The sequence below is a fragment of the Pipistrellus hanaki genome (genome assembly GCF_964339955.1).
Source record: "Pipistrellus hanaki genome assembly, chromosome: 1".
Classification (NCBI taxonomy): domain Eukaryota; kingdom Metazoa; phylum Chordata; class Mammalia; order Chiroptera; family Vespertilionidae; genus Pipistrellus; species Pipistrellus hanaki.
The window spans coordinates 157,279,792-157,294,461 of NC_140503.1; the positions used below are offsets into that span (position 1 = coordinate 157,279,792).

Here is a 14,670-nt window from a genome sequence, read left to right on the forward strand (position 1 = left end):
GGGGGCGCTCAGGGGAGAGGGGGCGGGAGGGGCTGTGGACCTCGGCCCGGGAAGGTCGCCTCCTGCCCGGCTTGGCTTTCCCGCCAGGGGCTGACCCGCCCGGGACTGATCCGAGTCTGTGGTTACAGACGGAGTGCCCAGCGCGCAGAAGGGGAGAGGGAGTCCAGGAGCGCCGGCCCGCTAGTGGGGTCCCTGGGGGAGGCAGCCTGGAGAGGAGCCGGGAGGTTTGGGAGAAGCTTCCCGCTGGGAGGGCACAGGACACACGCCTGACGTCCTGGGAAGTAGGACCCTCTTCCTTAGCTCGCGCAGGGACTGTGTGGGCACTCATCCCTGCGGTTCTGTGAATGACTGTGAGTGCTCCGCCTCTGAGCACAGGGACCCTGAGGTCCCAGCCCTGGAACTGCTGAGTGAGTGGTGACAGCCCTTTGGGATGCCAGTGGCTGGGAAGGTCAGTGGGTGTTGGAAAATAGAGAACTATTCAACTGAGATGACTAAGTTTTAATTAGTTTCTCCCGGTTTCATTTGAATAGGGAATTCACACTGCCTTTTTTTTTTTTTAAACAACAACATGTGTTGATGCAACAGATTCTGTGTGTAGTAATGTGTGTGAAGGGCCGGTTGGTAAAACTCTTGCCTTTCTCCAATTGTGTAGAGTTGATATCGGATAGATAAAAACTTGAGCATGGAAGTTACTGCAAGGTGGAAGAAAAGTGTTTTACTATTAGCACTTTAAGAGGGGTTAGCCAATATGGTGCTTTGTTTTTTCATATCTAGGACATAGAGTTGTTTTTTTTTTCAGTATTTTGGATGATTTGCTAAAGAGTTATTGAGCTCTCTTGTGTAATTCTTCTGTGGATAGTTTAATGATTAATTTCAAAGAGTTAACCAACTTATTACAATACTGATTAAAAATAATACAGAATAAAGGAAAACCATACAGAAAACTAGAAGACCAAAAAAGTTAGGTTGCAAATCTATCAAACAATTAAAATGCCTCCAGGGTTGCCAAGTTTCATTGTCTTTGCTAGTAGCGTTCATATACATAATTCCATTTTTAGATGCATAGTAACAGATGTTTATTGGCCATCTTTGTTCCTGAGCCTGGGCATTCAGCAAGAGCCCCAACCTCAGGCAGCACGGTCTTTTGCATCAAGTTAGTATTAAAACATACTTCCACCCAAAATCTATATCTGCATTTATTTATTAACCATCCATGAAGCAGTGGAGGTGAGCACAAGTATTACAAAAACAGCTGGCAGTTACTGTGGGAGAGCACATAAAATGGACATGAACAGATCAAAGGACCCTACGCAAATTCAGTTGTATCCCAAGGCCATCAGTCACCCAATGCAATGAGGATGAAGAGGGAAACATACCAGGTCCTTAGGGAAGCTTTTCCTGGCACTTACTTCTTGTGTCAAACAAAGATATGGAGGAGATGGAACCATGGCAGTGAGAGAGTATCTTGTATGCCCATCTGATAGTGCAAGCTAATGGTGCGTTTTCTTGGACTGCTTGCTGTAGCTGTAATTTTCCTTACTCTAAAAACACTTGTTGCGTGCTAAGAAGGGCACACACATGCTGCTGTTGATTGGTTTGGCTTCCTTGGGGATAAATCTAGATTTTCTAGGGGGATAGGTGGATCTCTTGTGCTTCAAATACTCTGTATTTAATCTCTGTCAAGGACTTTTGATGGACGTTTGGCGACAGTTGAAAGCTATATCAAGTGGGAGGTATATTCTGTGTTTTCTTACTGGGGTCAGGCCTGAGAACGTTTAGTAAAAATTAATGAACCTGAATGGCCATTCTCTCTATAGGATCTACAGGAAATTAAAGAGTATCCTTTAAGAAATCAGTTCTTGGTTTACTCCTGGATGTGCCCCAATAATTGGTAAAAGTGTCTGGATGACTTTAGTCTTATAGATTTTTTTTTTTTTTTTTGTGTGTGTGTGTGTGTGTGTGTGTGTGTGTGTGTTTAATTACTAACAGTTTTGTGAGATGTCATTCACAGATGATACAAAACACATATTTAAAGTACATAGTTTGTGAAACCATCACATTTTATTATCTTTCCCTTTAAAAATCTATTAGCAAGTAACTCCTTCTTCTCTTCATTGTTCCTCCCACCCCATTGTTTTTTAAAGTAGGTATTCTATTTCACTGGGAGGCTATTAGAAAGTACATATAATCTTAGAGCCACAAAGTTGGCTTATTTATAGAGATAAATGAAATATTCAGAGTACTGTAACACTGAAAGTTAGTAGTTTAAATTAGGTGGATATGTGCTTGTAAAGCAAAATTGCTGCTCCTGTCTTGATTTCAATGGAGAAGTTATGTTTTGGTGAGAAGGTAGAATAAAATCTTAGCAAAGTAGAAACGCTAATGAATAAGGTTTCTTACACTTTTCTAATGTGGGTGAGGAAGAAACTTTCCTTTACCCTCATGGTTCTCTTAGTTGACCTAATAACCAAATGAACATGAGAGAGATTAGCAAGAGAAAATAACCAAATTTAATAAATCTGTGTGGGAACCTCATACACATGAAAGAGTCAGAGACAGAAAGGTAACATCCTATATAATAAAAAGCTAATATGCAAATTGACTGAATGATGGAATGACCGGTCACTATGATGCACACTGACCACCAAGGGGCAGACAATCAATGCAGGAGCTGCCCCCTGGTGGTCAGTGCCCTCTCACAGGAAGAGTGCTGCTTAGCCAGAAGCTGGTCTCACAGCCTCCTTGGCAGCACTAAGGACATCTGACTACTGGCTTAACAGAGAGCCGGCCTAAGCGTCAGTCAGACATTCCCGGAGGGCTCTAGGACTGTAAGAGGGTGCAGGCCGGGCTGAGGGACCCCCACTCATGCACCTGGCCTCTAGTGGGTGTAAAAGACATTCTGAGTGAAATCCTTAGAGATAAAGTGCTTTGGGTGATAAAGGGTCATTGCAGGAAGAACAGATGCTTAGTGAATTGAAGTTTGTCCTGCCCTATAGACAGGTCACAAGAGGTTGTCTTTGATCATCTCTTATTAAGTATGAGGAAGGCCTCTAATTCAAAATACTTTTTAAAAAATGCATTTGAAAGAGGAAGTGTGTGTGTATGAGAGAGAGAAACATTGATTTTTTTTGTTACCGCTTACTTATATATTCATCAGTTGATTCTTATGTGTGCCCTGTCTAGGGATGGCACCTGCAATCTTGGTGTATTGGAATGACACCAAGGTCAAATTCTTATAGATAGTTCATGGAGGGGCGGAAGTTTCTCTTCTGCCAGACACAAAAGTTGCCTTTAACTCAAAACAATACAAGTACCTCAGAGGCACATCCTGGGGTAACTTGATCTGAACTTTCACATGATCATTTGCCCAATTCCTTTGGGCTAGGTCTTAGGCAGCTGTCATTTCACTGGCATTAAGTAGCTGTTATTTCACTGGCATTACGTTCTTTGTCAGCTGGAAGAGTAAAAGTGAAAATCTCTAGAAGGCCCCAAGCCCTATAATCTCCCTCTGAAGCCACTGGAGGTGAGTGTCTTATAGGGAAAGAGGGGAGTGCTGAGAGGCACCCAAAGTTTGTACATGTCACAGAGGTATGCCTCTCTGCTTCGTCCTACACAGCCTGACCCTGTCTTCTCTATAATTATTCGTGATTGTGCCAGACTAGTAGGAGAGAGTGTTAAGTGTGCTGAGAACACTTAGTATTAATATCTGACCCGTCCCTGGGAATGGGAAAGACATTAAATTATTATCCTATTGTTAATAAATACCCTTCAATTGATCTTATTACATAAGTGTGCAGCCAGTGGAGTCATCACCCAGTAGAAGTGTAAAGACTTAGGATCTGATCCTACTAGGTCATAGTCTGCTCAGTAAAAAGGAATGACTCAGCACAAGGTGTGAGGATCAAATGAGATCATACAGCTTTAGTATTGTTTGGAAACTATAAGATACTACCTCTATCTATCTTTTGCTATACAAACAATATATTAAATAAGTTATTTCAATATGCAATCAATATACAATTATTATGAGCTATTTTACCTTCTTTTATTCATACTAAGTCTTCAAAATCTGGAATATATCCTACAGTTACTGCACATCTTAATTAGGACTGTCCGCATCTTAAGTGCTCAATAGGCACATGTGATAATGGCTGCAGAATTGGGTAGCATGGGTCTCTGGGCATTAATTGATACAGTGATAGAAGTTGGTTTGGACAACGCCTTTTTCCCCCTGAAGATAATATATTTATACATGTGTCTCGTGCTTTTAATAACTTCTAACTTGTTTCTAATCCCTAACTCTTCTTAGTCAATGCAGAAAGAATAAAGTTTCAGGAAATTAAAAAACCTAGGAATTAATATTTGTTAATTATTTTGGTACATACCTGCAGTGGGCAAGGTCTATAGAGCTGAGTCTTATTTCTGCAAAATTGCCATCTGACTTTGATTTAAGATCTTTCTGTTTTATTTCTCTTGTTTAATAACATGGGAAGACTGTTACATGTCTTTCCAGTATACTGCATATGATAGTTACCTCAAATAAAATAGGTATACTTCAGAAACCCATTAAGCAGTAGGCTCATTTTAGTTTAAAAATTGGATGGTATCATTTCAGTCACACTAAATCTAATAGTACTATTGTTATCATGCCAAACCACTCACGCACTTGCATCTTGACTCTAAGCTAGGAGTAGGCTCCATTTGGCACGTGCAGTGTTGATTTATGCCCAGATGTGATTAGCGATGTAGTGTCAGTTGACCCATTCCAGTTGCTACTGCATAGGTCTCACTCCAGTTGCTAGTGTGTAGATCTGGCCTTGCCACTTAGCTGTTCTCTGCAAGTACAAACCACTCCTGTCCTTATTTCATAAATAGGTACATATTGTCCCTGCACCCCAGCGGGATGTGGTCTGTCTTTCCTCATAGACTGCCACCCCAACTCAGTGGTTAATTCAAGTGGCTTGAATTTTTTAGTAAAAACCACGTTGCTATCTTCTACTCCCTCCATAATTTCTACCTGAAGCAGGAAGAGAACAGTTTACAAAACGTAAGCTTCCCGCTCTGACTTCCCTCTCAATGTGGTAGAGAGAGCCCCAAGTATTGGTTTTTAGGAGAACCTCACAACCGTCATATCATTTGAATTTCAGCCAAACATAAATATACTAGATTAGAAAGAAAAATATGTTTTTGATGTGTTATCTTTTAGAAAACTATGCTTTTTTTTTTTTTTTTTTAGAATACATTTGGCTGTGACTGGGTTGTATAGCTCTTGATGAACAAGTTTTCTAGAACAAAGAAGGCATTTTAAGTCTCACATTACATTTCCCTTGTAAACATTTAAAAAAAATTGGCATTATTTTATTTAAAAAAAATTTTTTAGATTTATTAATAGTTGCAAAAAATAATATAGACCAGTGGTTAGCAAACTCATTAGTCAACAGAGCAAAATATCAACAATACAATGATTGAAATTTCTTTTGAGAGCCAAATTTTTTAAACTTAAACTTTTTCTAATGCCACTTCTTCAAAATAGACTCGCCCAGGCCGTGGTATTTTGTGGAAGAGCCACACTCAAGGGGCCAAACAGAAGCATGTGGCTTGTGAGCCGCAGTTTGCTGACCACGGGTATAGAGAGTTCCTGAAATATTTTACAGTTATCAAAACTAATAGATTAACCTTGGTACCATGCTGGGACAATGTTAAATAAACTGTAGACTTTTTAGAATTTCACTGGTTTACACCATCCTTTTTCTGTTGACAATGTGATCTAGGATGTCATGTTACATTTGATTGTTATACATCCTTAGTTTCCTTCACTCTGACAATGGCTCAACTTTCTGTTGTTTTTTATGACCTTGACACTCGTGAAGAATACTGATCAGTTATTTTATAGAATGTCCCTCGTGATGTTTTCTCATGATTAGATTGAGGTTCTGCATTTTGGGAAAAAGTAGCAGAAAATTTCAGTGAATTTATCCAGGTTACATGACATCTCATTACTGACGTTAACCTTGCCAGGTTCCCAATGGAAAGTAGGTATCTTGGGAGAGAAACTTAGAATATGCAAATATCCTGTTTCTACTCAAACTTAAACTTGGATTATACTAATATCGTGTTTCCCCTTCCTTCCTTCCTTCCTTCCTTCCTTCCTTCCTTCCTTCCTTCCTTCCTTCCTTCCTTTCTTCCTTTCCTCTTCCTCCTCCTCTTTCTCCTCCTCCTCCTCCTCCTCCTCCTCCTCCTCCTCCTCCTCCTCCTCCTCCTCCTTCTTCTTCTTCTTTTTCTTCTTCTTCTTCTTCTTCTTCTTCTTCTTCTTCTTCTTCTTCTTCTTCTTCTTCTTCTTTCTTTCTCTCTCTCTCTCTCTCTCTCTCTCTCTCTCTCTCTCTCTCTCTCGATTAGATTGTGGTTCTGCATTTTGGGAAAAAGTAGCAGAAAATTCCAGTGAATTTATCCAGGGCACATGACATAAGAAACCAAGATCTGGGCACCAGGTGTTCTATTGGAGTCACTTTGACCTTTTTAAGTTTAATAGATTTGTGACCTAGGAAATGCATGTCCACAAAGAGGAGCAATGCCTTTGATTTCAAACACTATAGAGGACCTAATTGGTTGGGTTCAGTTTCTTATGGGAAAGAAAGAAATTTGGCAGGGTTTAGCATTTTTTTTTTCCAAATGATGACCTATAAGTGCTTATAGAAGGAACAAAATGAACACATAATTTTTTATTTATTAGGCTCTTAAGAGAAAGTAGCCTCTTTTTTTAAAAAATAATCTGCTAGCTTAATTAAATTATATCCTGACTATTGGCTGAATAAATGTGAAGGGAGATATGCCTAGGCCATATATTTGAAATGTGCTGTTAAGTTCAAAATGAAAATCCAAAGTGAGAGGCAACAAGCATTTATTTGAGACCCCAAAGAGAGCTATTCTCCTAGCACTGATTTAGCAGAAATATGAATACCATTCTGATTAGGAGGTGAAGGCAAGGGATATTTATGAGGAAGGAAAGGAAAATAATTATATGTATAGAAAAAGGAATTTCTATAGGTGTAGAAAGCTAACATAGTGAAGTGAATTCTAAAGAATAATAAAATAAGAAGATTGTTTTTCATTTTCAGTTCAGTAATCATGATGTGTGCTTTCTAAACGGTTGTTTGTTTGGGATTTAAGGCTGCTTTGGGTCCAACCCAAAGGTTACTTTGCCAGTTTTAACACTGTAAAGGTTTGAGAAGTAAGATACTGTATATAAGGCACTTCCTCTGGGTTGGCAGCTCCAACTCCATTCTTCTTTTTGATAGAAACCTTTTCTTGCAAGCACCATTGATAGTCATCAGAAGGCAATACCAATCTATACTAATAAAAGCGTAGGTGGTGTCTCACCCTTGTGTCATCACAAGATGGCTCCCCATGTCATCACAAGATCAGGGGAGGTCAGTTGGGGTCGACCAGTCCAGCAGGGGGGAACAGTTGGGGGCAACCAGGCCAGCAGAGGAGGGCAGTTTGGGACAATTGGGCCAGCAGGAGAGGGCAGTTGAGGATGATTGGGCCGGCAGGGGAGCAGTTAGGCTCAATCAGGCCGGCAGGGTGTCGGTTAGGGGGCGATCAGGGTGGCAGGCAGAAGTGGTTAGGAGCCAGCATTGTGAGAGGGATATCCGACTGCTGATTTAGGCCCGATCCCTGCCTCAACTGGCAGTCAGACATCCCTGAGGGGTCCCAGATTGGAGAGGGTCAGACTAAGTTGAGGGACCCCCCCACCCCCCAGTGCATGAATTTCATGCACCAGGTCTCTAGTTAGTTAATAAGAGGATTGCCCATCCCTCATTGCTGGGAAGGCTCATGTCCATTCCCTGCACTTTCTACATGGGAGGGAAAATGGTTTTCCTAGGAGCCTTAGGCCACATTTGAGCAAATGGGCATGAGAACAGAGGAAGGCTTCATCTTCATGTCCCCTTAAGAACAAACATCTGTTGTTTTTGGAGGTTTCTCAGAGGAAGTTTCCTAAGCCTTAGCAGTGATCTCAAAACGCTGAGCACTGCCCGGCCAGTCTGGCTCTGTGGTTGAGTGTGGGCCCATGTACCAGGAGGTCACAGTTTGAATCCCAGTCAGAGCACATGCCCGGGTTGTGGACTCTGTGAGGAGGCAGCCAATCAATGATTCTCTCTCATCATTGCTGTTTCCATCTCTCTCTCCCTTCCTCTCTGAAATCAATTTAAAAAAAATAAAAATAAATAAAAATAAAAGGGCCGAGTGAGAAGCAACAAGTATTTATTTGAGCCCCGAAAGAATAGCTGTCTGGCAGCACTGCTTCAGTCAGAAACCAGGTAGTGTTCTGATGTGGAGGTGAGGGCAAGAGCTATTTAGGAGAAAGGGAAAGGGTGTAATTGCATGATCAAAAGAAAGACATTTCTATGGGTGTTAATAAGCTAAGAAAGGAATTTCTATAGATGTAGACAGGCTAACATTCTGAAGAATGTTTTTAATTTTCAGTGGTCATGATGTCAGCTTCATTGTAAGCTTTTAAGATACAGGGTGTCTTCCCAAAATGTATACATACTTTAATAGCTGGTAGCTCAATTTTATTTTATTTTTTAAAAATATATTTTATTGATTTTTTACAAAAAGGAAGGGAGAGGGATAGAGAGTTAGAAACATTGATAAGAAGAGAAACATCAATCAGCTGCTTCTTGCACACACCCTACTGTGGGGATGTGCCCACAACCAAGGTACATGCCCTTGACCAGAATTGAACTGAATTGACCAGAATTGACCAGACTGGCCGGGCAGTGCTCAGCCTTTTAGTCCACAGGCTGAGGCTCTATCCACTGAGCCAAACCGGTTAGGGCTGGTATTAAAACTGGGATTTTGCTGAAACCGGTTTGGCTCAGAGGATAGAGCGTCACCCTATGGACTGAAAGGTCCCAGGTTCGTTTCCGGTCAAGGGCATGTATCTTGGTTTCGGGCACATCCCCAGTAGGGAGTGTGCAGGAGGCAGCTGATGGGTGTTTCTCTCTCATTGATGTTTCTAACTATCTCTCTCCCTTATTCTCTGTAAAAAAAATCAATAAAATATATTTAAAAAAGCCCCACACTGTGATTTTAAAATGAAATGTATTTTAAAAAACACTGCCTGTGTGATTTTTTAAAGTGTGAGTGTATACATTTCTTGGGGTCATCCTATGGTTGTTTGGAATACCATGTTTTAGGCCTAATCCCAAAGTGCCTTTGCCCAGTTTTAATACTCCAAAGGTCTGAGGAGGAAGACTATGTGAGGCAGTTCTTCTAGGATGACAGCACCAACTGCATTTTGAAGTGGCTCTGTTGATAATATTTTTTACCTAAGCACGAGTGTGTGGGCAGTAAGACATGAGCAGATCGATGACCACAGGCAGGTATAGAAGGGTCATCAGGGTGGGAAGACCTAGGTGCCTAGCAACAGGCAAAACTGGGAAAACGAGAACCTGTACTCCACAGTAACCTTTCCTCCCTAGCATACTGCTGGTCACGTGGTTCAGACACTTCCCTGACCTTTCCTCCCCTGGCTTGCCAATACCATGGTGTTTTGATTATCCTTGCTTTGTAGCACAGCTTTATGTCAGGTGGTGTGATACCTCCAGCAAGGTTTTGTTCTCTCCCCCTCTCCCCCCCGCCAAGGATTGCTTTGGCTATTTGGGGTCTTTTGTGGTTTTATAGAAATGTGATGACATTTTTGTCCTATTTAAAAAGAAACCATTGGGATTTCCACGGGGATTGCATTAAGTCTGTATATCCCTTTGGGTAATGTGATTACTTTGAGTTTTAAAAATTAAAACCATGTTTATTGAAGTTTTTCACATTACAAGCCTGTTCACAAGCTGTTAATTTCATCTACTTTCTTTAAGAGAAATTAGATGAACTTTTAACCATTTTTAAAATTCATTTTAGAGAGAGAAAGGGAGAGAAGGTGGGGGAGGGAAGGAGAGAGAGAAATATCAATGTGATGTTCCTCATGTGCTCTGACCAGGAGTTAAATCTGAAGCTTGGGCATGTGCCCTGACTGGGAACCTAACCCCGCCACCTGTTGGTTTGCTGGATTGACACTCCAGCTAACTAAGCCACACTGGCCAGGGTTACCCTCATATCTCTTAAAGGGGCTTTTTGTAACTTCTTTAATGAAACATTTTAAAGTTTGTTTATAAATTTAATGCTCAAGTTTTTTGTCTGTTTTTCTTTTTCTTTTTTCTTCTTCTTTTTTATTGATTCTTAGAGACAAAGGAAGGGAAAAAAGAGAGAAACATTGATGTGGGAGTGAAACGTCCATTGGCTTCCTCCCACACAACCCCCTCTGGGATGGAAACGGCAACCCAGGCCTGAGCTCTGACCAGGACTCTAGCCTGCAGCCCTTTGGTGCAGGGGGCCCCCAGCAGACTCAGCCATGCCAGCCAGGGCTAACACTCAGTTTCTGAATTCAGTTCTTTAACTATTTCACTATTGGTTTTCTTTTCTTAATTATTTTAATAATTAATTATGCATCTTTCCGAAACTTTAGTATACTCACCCATTAAGGAAATATTTTGTCCTCCCAAACAATTTTGGAATTTGTCTTCTTAGCTGATTGAAGGAGCATAACCACTAGTGATACTAGTGCCTGGAACTGCAGCTATAAATGCAGAGAAACTTTTCTAGTCCCTGACTGTCTGGCTAAGGCCCTTTTTGTAACCAAAAGTCATAAACTCTAAAATTAAAAAAGGCAACAACAACAACAAAAAACAAACCAACAACAACAACCAAAAAACATAGGATGAAGGTGGTCATGTAATCTGTCCCTGATCTTGAGTCAGATCATGATATACTTTTCAAGCTAGACAAGTAAAACTCCTGCTTCATGACTCTGTAAAAAATATATTTTTATTGATTTCAGAGAGGAAGAGAGAAAAAGAGAGAGAGAGAGAGAGAGAGAGAGAGAGAGAGAGAGAGAGAGAAACATTAATGATAAGATAGAATCATTGATTGGCTGCCTCTGCACACCTCCTATTGGGGATCGAGCCCACAACCTGGGCATGTGCCCTTGACTGGAATTGAACCTGGGACCCTTCAGTCCACAGGCTGACACTTGGTCCACTAAGCCAAACTAGCTAGGGCCCTGCTTCATGACTTTTAAGTAATTTTCATACCCTTCTTATTGACTTACAAATCCATGATCTGGTGCATAGATTCATGCACATTGAAAGGAAATTAATTAGAAGATGGCCAGCGAGGCGGGACCAGGCAAGAAGGGCCCAATATGCCCTGGAGCCAACCTCTTGCGGTCCCTCCCTGCTGGCCGCACCTGGGGTGGCACCATGGCTGCAAAGGCATCTGCGGAGTGAGAGGGGTCCCTCCGACAGGTGGGGTCCCTTGGCCTGGCCTGCGGGGACCGGGCTGAAACTGGCTCTCTGACATTCCCTGAGGAGTCCCAGAGTGCAAGGGGGCATCTGCAAAGCTGCTGTCTTACAGGGTGTGGAATGTAAATGCAAGTGTGCAATAAACCAGATTCAGGGCCAACAGTGCCCCAGCAACAACATAACCCATGGTCGAAGGTGGAATCCTGCGGCCCCTCGAGGAATCAGGCTCCCTCCTCTCTGGTTCCCGGGTGTGTCACCTGAGAACCACTGTTGCCAAGTCACTGCAGCTTAGCAACTCCCGCGTTGAGCATCTGCCTCCTGGTAGTCATTGTGCATCATAGCAACCAGTTGGACAGAGGGAGGGACAGTTATATATGCTACCCGTTGCAGGAAGATTCCTGCAACAGGGCTTCCTGCTGTGGTCGATACGCTGCCTGCTTCCCTCCTTTCTCTCCAGCTCTGCCTGTTTCCCTCCCTTCTCCCTCACCCCACTTGCTTCCCTTCCTTCTCCGCCATCCCTCTTGCTTGCTTCTCCGCTGCTTTGCTCCCTTCTGCAGCGCTGGGCTTCTTTCTACACGGTCTTCAGTCTTCACTCTGGCCTGGATATGCAAATTAACCGCCATCTTGGTTGGGATAATTTGCATGCTCATCCTGATTGGCTGGTGGGCATGGCTTATGGACATAGTAAAAGTATGGTCAATTTTTATGTTTCTCTTTTATTAGATAGGATGCACACACACACACACACACACACACACACACACACACACACACACACTAGAGGTCCAATGCATGAAATTTGTGCACTGGTGGGGGGGGTGTTCCTCAGGCCAGCCTGCGCCCTCTATCAGTCAGACATCCTCGTGGGGAGCAGGTCTAAGCTGTCAGTTGGACATCCTTAGTGCTGCCATGGAGGCTGGGAGAGGCTCCTGCCTCCACCACTGCATTCGCCAGCCATGAGTCTGGCTTCTGGCTGAGCGACACTCTCCCTGTGAGAGCGCACTGACCACCAGGGAGCAGCTCCTGTGTTGAGCATCTGCCCCCTGATGGTAAGTGCACGTCATAGCAACTGGTTGTTCAGCCAATTTGCATATTAGCCTTTTATTATATAGGATGGATTAGATATTTAATTGAATCTAATTGTGGTGTATGCATTCATAGTTTGTCTGCCTCCCTAATGTGGGTTCTAAGATTGTTCTTATCACAGGGATATAGGTTGCTCATCAGAAATAGATCTCTTTATTTCAGTGCAGTTTAAAATGGACTTATTAATTATAACTTTAATTATAACTAATGTCAATAATATCTCATATTGTTAATAATGTTAACAATAATTTATGTTAATAATATCTCTTACTGAATTCAGTATATCCAAAATATTTTTACTTATACATACAATCACTATAAAAATATTTCCATTATTTTTAATTAGGATATGATTATCAAATAACATTAGTTTTAGGTATACAACATACTGAGCCAATAATTACATGTATTGTGAAATGATCACCACAATAAGTCTAGTTAATATCCATCACCACATAGTTATAAGTTTTTCTTTTTTTGTGCTGAGAACTTTAAAGATCTTTTAAACCACTTTCAAACATATAATACAGTATCATTAGCTAAACTTACCCTGCTGCACATTACATCTGCAGGACTTATTTCTGTTATAACTGGAAGTTTGTAACAAGACGGACTATAAACTTATTGTTGCTTTTCTCTCTACAGTACGATGGACGCGCTCCCGATGACATCCGGAACTTACCGAGTTGTTATCCCCATGTCACAAACAAACAGCGATGGCCTCCCCAGGACCACCCCCAATGACCCGAAGATGCTTCCTGAGGGAGCCGTGTTAAGTTTCCATAACATCTGCTACCGAGTAAAAGTGAAGAGTGGATTTCTACTTAATCGAAAAACAGTTGATAAAGAAATACTGACGAATATCAAGTATGTGCCTGAACATTTGTTTATATAGCTTTGTTGACAGCAGTGAGCACCACAGGTTTAGCCTAATGCAAGTACAGGTGCTATGGACATTTCTATATATGCCCCTATACCAGACACATGCTTTCATTTGTTTTCTTCAACTGGGAATGAAATGGTTGGATTGATGGGGGAAATGAGACATTTTGGGGGGGCTAGTAATCTGAATCTGTGCCATTATCCTAATGCATATTCTTTTCTTTTTCTTTTTCTTTTTTAAATATAGAGAGAGGAAGGGAGAGGGATAGAGAGCTAGAAACATCGATGAGAGAGATACATCGACCAGCTGCCTCCTGCACACCCCCTAATGGGGATTTGCCTGCAACCAACGTACATGCCCTTGACCAGAATCAAACCTGGGACCCTTCAGTCCGCAGACCGATGCTCTATCCACTGAGCCAAACCGGTTTCGGCCTAATGCATATTCTTATTAGCCTATAGTTGAGCCAGTGCCCCTTTAATTGTCTGGTCCTGCAAGACTTGTTTACTCCCATTTTTGAGAGACCATAAACCATCCCAGGCGGAGTTATCAGTGCTGGTGCCAGGCCAGACCTTTAGTTGTGATCTCAAGGCCCCAGCACATGGGACTCTTTAAGAACTTGCAAAGGGCACTGGAAAACCCAATATTTGGGAGACAAAGGACCAGAGAACATATAAAAAGGGACAGCTTCCTCCATGTCATTGCTCAGAATTTGAAAGACATTTTTTTCTCTGAGCCCACTGGCATAATAATAAAGTGTAACTCCGTTTCTCTAAGCATTGCTTGGTTTTTCTAGGTCTTCTGTAACAGGATCAATTATATATATTCCTTTAAAAATTAAAGGAATTAAATATTTAATATTTAAAGGAATAACCAAACTTTTTAAAGTGGTTGTACCATGCGCATCAACTTTTGTTTGAGAAACTGAATAACTAATTTGTCATTTAGCTTTTCTTGAGTAAGCCTTGTGGTTTACTGGGAAGAGGCCTGGGTGTTTGACTTGGCAACTTCCTGACTGCAGGGATAGAATTGTAATCTCTGTCTTCAGTATTTTAACCTCTGAAATGAAAGATCTGTCACTATACTTTATGAGCCAGACACTTTAGCTACTTATGCCCTTTTGATGTCCTTTATGTTCTAGAAACAAGAATCAGGAATTTGAAAAATAACATATTGTGAAAGTACTGTGGTTTTCAAATAGACTTATTTTAAATGAGTGGCCTGTACATTCAGATATTTATCATCTATAACAATTTACCTAATGTTTTCCCGCATTATACAGACAGTAAGAAACTATTTAAATACAAGAAAACTCTAGTTTAGCTTAAGTTATGCGGTGGAGAT

At 41.5% G+C, this 14,670-nt stretch overlaps 1 protein-coding gene across 10 annotated transcripts in view; it reads left to right on the forward strand.

Annotated features, from left to right (window-relative positions):
• ABCG2 (ATP binding cassette subfamily G member 2 (JR blood group)) overlaps window positions 1-14,670 on the forward strand; it is a 98,315-nt gene that overhangs the window by 43,917 nt on the left and 39,728 nt on the right. For 9 of the 10 annotated variants that reach the window (XM_084882009.1, XM_084882011.1, XM_084882017.1 and 6 more), the window contains one exon: window positions 13,089-13,310. In XM_084882009.1, the coding sequence (XP_084738135.1) occupies window positions 13,093-13,310 (218 nt within the window). In that variant the 5' untranslated portion in view covers window positions 13,089-13,092. Of the gene's footprint in view, window positions 1-101; window positions 449-13,088; window positions 13,311-14,670 lie in introns of those variants that run through there. The other variant, XM_084882018.1, reaches the window with a different exon arrangement.